General features: G+C 53.5%; 2 protein-coding genes across 2 annotated transcripts; both read right to left on the bottom strand.

The window, feature by feature from the left end:
* Positions 60-4,167, bottom strand: LOC110255557. The gene is made up of 7 exons (XM_021063947.1): positions 4,094-4,167; positions 3,679-3,992; positions 3,273-3,368; positions 2,994-3,165; positions 2,733-2,895; positions 1,596-1,775; positions 60-504 (listed from the first exon to the last, which is right to left on the bottom strand). The coding sequence occupies exons 1-7, from the start codon at positions 4,165-4,167 to the stop codon at positions 322-324; spliced, it is 1,182 nt and encodes a 393-aa protein (XP_020919606.1). The 3' UTR covers positions 60-321.
* Positions 3,905-7,455, bottom strand: LOC110255431. The gene is made up of 4 exons (XM_021062767.1): positions 6,363-7,455; positions 5,971-6,061; positions 4,673-5,719; positions 3,905-4,469 (listed from the first exon to the last, which is right to left on the bottom strand). Exons 3-4 carry the CDS (start codon positions 5,084-5,086, stop codon positions 4,197-4,199), a joined length of 687 nt encoding a protein of 228 aa, XP_020918426.1. The 5' UTR covers positions 5,087-5,719; positions 5,971-6,061; positions 6,363-7,455; the 3' UTR covers positions 3,905-4,196.

Here is a 7,952-nt window from a genome sequence, read left to right as displayed (position 1 = left end):
TTGAAGCTGGGTCCTCATGGATGCTAGTCAGATTGGTTTCTGCTGAGCCAGGACAGGAACTCTATGCTGCCGTTAAATTCTTAACCCACTGTGTTACAACAGGAAAGTTTGTATTTAGATGTCTCTGTCTTATTCTATGCTGTGTGCTCCTAGAATCTGGCCATGTCTGGCACACAGTGGCTACTCAATCAACATTTACTGAGTGAATGAATGAGTGAGTGAAGAGAAGTGGAATAATAATTCATCTAAGAGGATGAGCAAGGAAGCTTGAGCTGGCCAGTTGGATTTGGGGGCACCTCTGAGATTCCAGCCCAAAGCCCGTCACTCACCATGACCTCCCTTAACCCTGAGGGTGTCTGAGTCTTGGTGTGGTCGGCCTCTCCTAATGGATGTTATCTGAGTGCTTGGGGAGGCGTAGGCGTCTAGGTTGTAGCCCTGCTGATGCTTCCTGAAGGTGGGTTGGGGAGCCGCCTTCCGGGCCCAGCTCAGGCTGTGACACTGAATCTGCAAGGTGCGTCGTGAGCAATGTGAAGGAAAGGGGAGACTGATGGAGAAACACCCTTTCTGAAGACTCTGAGAGGAGGACGCGCCCTGCTCCTAGCTGGGTTAGGGAGCGCCTCATCGTCTCTTGTTTGGACCATTCTCACAGCCTCTCTGGAGCTTTCACCTTTCCAATCCATCTCTGTCTTCCACCTTATTGCTAGAGTAAACATAAACATCTTACCAAGTTTTCTCCCTTGCTCAAAATTCTCTCTCTCTCTCTCTCTTTTTTAAGGTCCGCACCCAGGGCATATGGAGTTCCCAGGCGAGGGGTCGAATCGGAGCTGCAGCTGCTGGCTACATCACAGCCACAGCAATGTGGGACCTGAGCTGCCTCTGCGACCTACACCACAGCTCACAGCAATGCCGGATTCTCGACCCACTGGTGAGGCCAGTGCTCCAACTGGTTAGATTCATTTCTGCTGCACTACAACAGGAACTCCTCTTTTGCTCAAAATTCTTAATTGATTCCTGCTGCCCAGAGGATCAAGTCCAAACTGCTTTGCAGGGCCGGTGAGACCATCCACAATTTGGTCTCGCTCCCAGTTCATCCAAAGCTGCAGTCACAGGGACCACGACTGGTTCCCTGAGCAGATGAACACTGATTCATGCCTCTGTGCCTTGCTCACAACACTCCCTTCTCAGCCCCCTCCCCAGGCGCATTACCCTCCCACCCCCAATTCACCAACCCCTTGGTCAGTACAGAGACTGAATTCTTGCATATCCCATATTTCAAGCTTCTTTTGGGGATCACCTTCTCAGGAAAGTCTGTCTTCACCACCCAGGGAGAACTGTCATCTCCTTCCTTTGTGTAGCCAGGGACCCCTGGCACACTCTCCCCAGAACTCCACAACCCTCACTGGCATTTGTTTGTCTCCTTGTCTATATTCTCCCTACTAAGCTTTGACTACGGGAGGCCTGAAGTTGTCCCTTTGTCCCTTTGGCGTCTTAGCAACTCTGATCACAGCAGACCCGAATTAGAAGACCCATTTCCAGGGTACGGCAGAGGCAGTCTGGCACAGTGGCTAAGATGTCACCCGTCCAGCTTTACTCACCAACAGAAGCAGGCAGAGCCCCAGGAGCAGGACAATCTCCCCCAGGACTCCTGGCCAGTCGGACCTCTTCAGGGGCTTGGGGATCTTGGCGATGCCAGTTTGGATGAGATACCCCGGAGTCGTGGGGACAAAGGGTCCTTCCCCAAAACACTGGCCCCCTGGCGGAAGCGTGCGAACATACTGGGTGGAAGAAAGTCTGTTGAGCCTTTGTCCCACTGCCTGCCGGATCCTGGCCGGGGGACAGAGTAGGAACCTTGGCCTGTCAACCATCTAGACTATTCGTATCTGTAGACTCTCAAACTATTTGGTTAGCCCATAGTCTAGATCTTTGTGTAGACCTGGGGGAGCTGAATCTGGAATATTTCCTGGGAAACTAATCCCTATCCAATGAGTGTTCATGGAGCTGTCTGCATGTTTCAGGACTATGTCAGAACAACCTTTTAGAGGCTGGACTGACAGGTTGAGATACTCAATCCTGTGTGTGACCAAGACAGTGCACCAGGATCAGCAGTGGCCTCACGCACAGGTCACATAGGTAAAAGCCTCGTAGATTGGCTTGGGATGTGTGCCTTCAGAAGGAAAGAGAGGCAAGCAGGGGATGGCCAGGCATTCTGATGTCTTTTGAGACATATTGTGTTTTCATCCTCACAATCTTCCTTACACACCACACGTTGGGCTGCTGTGGATAACTCTTCTTGGCAACCCCAGAATTATCTGTTAGGATTGTGGGGCCCTGAGACTTTGATGGAGGCTTCCAGGGCACCTCCTTCCCTGGTGAGCTGTCTGGGATGGTTATAAGGCAGCATTATTATTATTATTATTTTTAGGGCCACACCTGCAGCATATGGAGGTTCCCAGGCTACTAGAGTCTGGATTAGAGTTGCAGCTGCCAGCCTGCACCATAGCCACAGCCACGCTGATCCACGCTGCATTTGCAACCTATGCCAAACTCACAGCAACACTGGATCCTTAACCCACTGATCAAGGCCAGGATTCAAACCTGCATGTTCATGGACTCTACGTCAGGTTCTTAACCTGCTGAGCCACAGTGGGAACTCCCGTGGCAGCATTTTTTAAAGAGAGGGGAAACGGGGATGATGTCTTAAACGAGGAAAACCATAACCATCACAGACAAACCATCTTCCGATGCCGATTGCTGTTCAGATGAAAGACATAGACGCCAGGCTGCTGGAACTGCTGCAGGAAGAGGTGCGGGCTTTGACCTTGGAGCTGGGACTCCTCAGCCAGGGCCCGGAAGCGCCCCCAGTCAAATGCCCCAGGTGTGTTATAGAAGTGGCCCCTGGGGTGGAGAAAGGAGGGGCTATGGCTTCCGGCTGTTGGCACAGGGGCCTTTCCTCTCCAGAGCCTGGACGCGGCGGGGCCGTGTTGGACACTCACAGGTCATAGTTGGGATAATGCTCATGGGTCACCAGGAAGGCCAGGGTATCATTGGTTTGGAGGCAGACGGTAGGGTTTCGGATGCCAGGCTCTGGGGGTGACGTATTTCCGAGGTGTGTGGAGTTGAGGCTCGGCAATGAAGGGGTGCTCAGAGGTGTTCCCCTCAATTTTCCTGGGCGAGGTGCAGGACATGAGGAGGGGTAGCCACTCTTCAGGGGGGTTCATGCTGGGACCTGGGTGGGGGGAGGAGGGGTGGCAGGTGTCAGAGGCGGTGTTCACCTGCATCCTGGCTGGGGAGCCTGGGGTCCCTGAGAGGCGGGCCGAGCAGGTGCAGTAGTTCACGGCCTGGCCTGGGCAGGCTCTGGAAGCCACTCCCTGGAAAGGGACAGGGATTGTCCTCAACCTGCAGGGCTGGGGAGAGAGTCGCTCCTAGTGCGTGGTGACAGCAGAAGTTCTCCGCCCTGATGTGCCCCTGGAGGTAGGATTTCAACTGTCTAAAAGACTGGGGGAGGGTGTCAGAACTCACAGGCACTTCTTGGGGAGCCCCTTTGGGGGAGAAGCTGCCCATCACCCCCAGCTTCTGCTCACAGGGCCCCACTTATGCTGGGATAAGGACAAGGCTCGCCCAGTGCAGTCAGTCGTCAGCCGCAGGCTTCCCCCGGGGCCTCCTGTCCAGCTCTCTTACCGTCCACGCTGACCACATACAGAGGGACAGAACTCTGCCTTTGGTCCAAGTGGCAGGGGTGGCCCACGGCGCGGGGTGAGGAAGGGCGGTCCAGACGGTAGACTTCCTGGGAACAGGGAGGTGCGGTGTCAGCTCTTCCCTTAGGACACAGAGTAACACTCGCAGAGCAGGGAGATGAGGAGGCCCAGGTCCTTGCTCCAGCCCTATCTGGGTGTCCTGATGGGGCTGTGGGGGTTGTGGGGGGAATAGGTCCAGTAGCTCTCCGTGGGGGTGGGGGCAGGGGCAACCCGGAGTCGTGACTCTGAACACTGTCCCTTACTCACGTGGGAAGATTTCTGTGACACTTGCCTCCTTTAATGGACTCAATGACTCTTTGAAGAACTTTTATAAGATGAGATTAAATCAGCAATGGGGCCTTTTCTCTGACACCAGAGGCTGGGCTGGCGAGGTGGGTCGGTGCGCAGAGCAGCAGATCCCATGCACAAGCATGTCGCCCCCTCACCCCCACCCGCCCCCGCTTAGGAAGGAGGCAGAGGCTGCAGGTGCCCGGCCTGTGGCTCTCCACAGCGGGCCCGGCTGGGCATGGCTTGGACCTTGGGGCACCGTACCTGGCTTCCCGTGTCTTCGGTGATGGAAATCTGTGGGATGCCCTCGAGACAGCTGAGCTGCAGGATGTGGCTCTGTCTCTTTGGGCACAGGGGACCACACATTTCACTGGAGTGCTGTCCCCAGCACAGGCAGAGCCCCAGGCCTCGGTCATAGCCACGGGCATCTTCTGGTGTGGCACATACCTGCACGAAGACTCAGACTCCTGGGGTCTCCTCCCTGGGGGAGGTTTCCCCGAACTGTCCCCAGCTTCACAGTGCATAGCACAGGTCTCCAAGGCTCCACAGAGGGGCTGGTGGAACGACCCTCAGCGGTGGGAGGTTGGGCAGGTGAACGGGTGGACAAAGGACCAGGAGTGCAGCAGGTGCACACTCTGGGCGCCCCCTACCTCCTGGGCACAGTGGTCAGTCCACTGATCCTTGGTCAAACAGAGCCCCTCCTGGTTCCGGGTGGCCCCTGCCTTGCAGCTCCTGTATTCCCGCTGGACGCAGCCCCTTGGCTCTCCAACATCTTGGTGGCCCGGGAGGCAGGGGCACCGCCCATCACTGGGCTGGGGAGTGATGTAGGGAGGAAATGCAATTTCAGGTTGGCTGGTAGTACTTGGCTGCCGTGAACCACTCATGACTCTTTGGCTGTGACTCTGCCTAAGAGGGGCCAGAGGATAAGAGTGGGGAGGGCCAGTCAGGGTGGAGAAAAATCCTATCAAAGGGGAAATTACTGGCACATGGTGGCTGGGCTCCCGCTGTGCTATTGTTTCAGTGAGAAAAATGTAACGTTCAGGAAAGGAAGAATTCACATGCATATTTGTTGGTTTCTAGGGCAAGTCTGAATTGGAAGGGCTTGGGCCTGGGGTGTATTTTGGGAGTGATCATTGTGGAGCACAACAAAAAGTCTGTCCTTTCCTCTGAGTAGAGTTGTCAGATTTAGCAAAAAATGCACAGCACTCAGATCAATTCGAATTTCAGGTATACAATGAATGCTTTTCAGTATAAGTAGGTCCCATTCAAGATTTGAGATATCCTTATCCTAAAAACGTATCCATAATTTATGTGAATTTCAAGCTTAACTGAGCACCCTGTATTTTACGTGGCAGCTCTATCCCCAAGTCACTTGGAAATCTGAACCAACCCGGTCAGCTTACACCTGAGCTGAACTTGACTCAAGAACAAGAGTTCTGGAAATGCAGCCTGTCCCTGGTCCCCTGCCCGAGGACATACCTGGAACACTCGGCCCATCCCCGAGCATATACATGTGTCTTTGCCTTCCTCTGGCTGGGTGGCCTCTGAGCCACAGGGGAAACAGGCAATCTGGCCAGGCCAGGGGTTGAAGAATCCCCGAGGACAGAGGTGACAGAGAGAGGCGTTAAGGGGACTTGCTCCAGAGAAGAAAGTTCCAGGGGGACAGGGGGCAGGTGGTGAGTCAGGACAGAGCCCACCTGTGGAGTGACGGGCGAACAACAATTAGGCCTGAGACTCTGCTTCCAGGGCTGTGGGTCCCCTGGTGATGCCCCAGGAACCTGAGGTGGACCCTGCCTGGCTGTTCTCATCTCCCACTACAGGACCTCCGCCACCCAGCCCTGCCCAGGGGCCTCCTAAAGCCAGCACCTTCCCTCAGAGCTGTTTTCCTTTCCCCACTCCTCACCTTTACCCCCAACTCCTTTGATGCCCATGCAGCCCCAGCCCTTACCCTCTGGGCACCCTGGTCGGTCTGGCGCTTCTGCACAAGGCATCTGGTCCCCGCAGTCCCGAGGATTCTCCTTGCTCAGGCACGTGGCGCTCTGGAGGGCAAAGCAAAAGAGAGGCACACAGGCCCAGGCCCCTGGGGTGCTCCCAAACAGGAGACCCTTCACCTTGTGGGCAGGGCGGATGGTGGCAGGGAGAGAGGCGGACATGGAGGTGGGAGAGGGAGACCTCAGGACACAGATGGAGAGAGAGGGGAGCAAAAGGCAAAGACACAGTAACAGCAGCACCAGGACAGGAGCGGCATGGAGAGATCAGGGCCCAGGACGTGTACCCGGTGAGAAAGGCCCGGGAAGGAAGGCCAGCCTCTGCCACTCATAGGAGCAGGGAAGCACTCACTGAATATTTCATGAAATGAAACCCGAGGTAGGATCCTCTGGGAGGCTTTGGCCCAGACAGCTTCATATTGCCGCCTTCGCTTTCCTTTCTCCATACACCTTTCCTTCCTAGAGCAGCTGGTGGCGGCGGTGGCGGTGGCGGCAGCAGGGGTGGTGGTTTTGTTCTTGAGTCAAGTTGGGCTCAGGTGTAACCTGACCAGGGTGTGTGTGTGTGTGTGTGTGTGTGTTGTGTGTGTGTAGGACTGGGTTCCATGAAGTGGAGGAACATTCCAGCTCCCTCCCTCTTCAATGCCAAGCCAGTCAATCTCGTTTAAGCGCTCCCTGTGTGCAAAATCCTGCAGGAGAGATGACGAGGAAAGGCAACAGAAGGCTTCTGTCTTTGGTGCAACTTTTGTGCAAGTTTGGTGCAAGCTTTTTTAGCCAACTTTCAGAGACCCACAGGATTCTAGACTCACAGTGGACCTTAGAGAGTATTTAGTTCTTTCCTCCCAATTTACAGATGAGAAGACTGAGGCCAGAAAAATGGAAAGATTGAACAAATTCACACAACCAGTCAAATGCTCTTAAAAATATGCCTCCTTGATGCACCTGGAAACTGTAAAACAGCAGGTGAGTGCTTGGAATAACGAAGAGATAAATGGATAAATCGCAGCAGTGGGTGAAGAGGAAGGGCCTCTCCTGGTCTTATTGTTAATGACCTTTGGGAATCAGGTAACCAGTTGACTTCTCAATTGCTAAAAAAAAAAAGGTAGTAATAAATCACACTATTTGGCTTTCTTCATTAAAGTTGTGAAAGTCATTCGTTGTGAGGAAGCTGTTAGCTTGGGAAACCTTAAGTGTTACGGAAAGTCAGCACTGAGATGAAGCTTGCCTTCCAGGGAAAGGCAACTGAAGTTCAGGGACTTTGAGGCCAGTCAGTTTGTAAGTAAGACCTCTGACTCCAAGTTTGATTAGTGCTGGGTTGGAAGAGCCTTACGAAAGTATCACGTGGCTTTGTAATCAGATCTTGGTTTTGAAAATCGTAAATCATGTGTCTGATATAATTCATCACATTTTCCACTCAGTGACTTATGACTTGGTTGCTTCTAAAAAGAGATCCACTGGAGTTCCCGTCATGGCTTAGCAGAAATGAATCCAGCTAGGATCCAAGAGTTTGTGGGTTCAATCCCTGGCCTTGCTCAGTGGGTTAATGATCCGGTGTTGCTGTGAGCTGTGGTGTAGGTTGCAGATGTGACTTGGATCCTGCGTGGCTGTGGTGTAGGCTGGCAGCTGTAGCTCCGATTCAACCCCTAGCCTAGGAACTTTCATATACCGTGGGTGTGGCACTAAAAAAAAAAGGCTTAAGAAAAAGGGAGAGAAAGATCTCCTCTCCAGGACAAGGCATCCCCGCTCACTCCCTCCTTTATTATTCATCTAGAGATATTTACCCTGCACTCATTGTGTACCAGGCTCTCTTGGGGGGCTGCTGATACCTACCAGAATGCACTGTAAACTTCAAATGATGTTGGATGCTGCCTGGGGAAGTGGAGCTGGAAGGAGAATTAATGGGTTCCAGAAGCAAAGACTCATTTACAGATTCGGGGGAAGAAAT

Source organism: Sus scrofa, chromosome 9 (assembly GCF_000003025.6).
Source record: "Sus scrofa isolate TJ Tabasco breed Duroc chromosome 9, Sscrofa11.1, whole genome shotgun sequence".
NCBI classification, from domain to species: Eukaryota; Metazoa; Chordata; class Mammalia; order Artiodactyla; family Suidae; genus Sus; species Sus scrofa.
Note: the sequence above shows the minus strand (reverse complement) of the source record. Positions and strands in the feature narration are given on the sequence as shown.

Excerpts from the sequence above, each read along its gene's own strand:
- LOC110255557 (XM_021063947.1), bottom strand. The coding sequence starts at position 4,167 with ATGCTTGTGCATGGGATCTGCTGCTCTGCGCACCGACCCACCTCGCCA. Across the intron at positions 3,369-3,678 it reads GTATGTGGTCAGCGTGGACG|GGAGTGGCTTCCAGAGCCTG; the intron begins GTAAGAGAGCTG and ends GTCCCTTTCCAG. Across the intron at positions 505-1,595 it reads GGCTCTGCCTGCTTCTGTTG|ATTCAGTGTCACAGCCTGAG; the intron begins GTGAGTAAAGCT and ends CGCACCTTGCAG.
- LOC110255431 (XM_021062767.1), bottom strand. The coding sequence starts at position 5,086 with ATGCATGTGAATTCTTCCTTTCCTGAACGTTACATTTTTCTCACTGAA. Across the intron at positions 4,470-4,672 it reads CTGACCACTGTGCCCAGGAG|GTATGTGCCACACCAGAAGA; the intron begins GTAGGGGGCGCC and ends GTCTTCGTGCAG.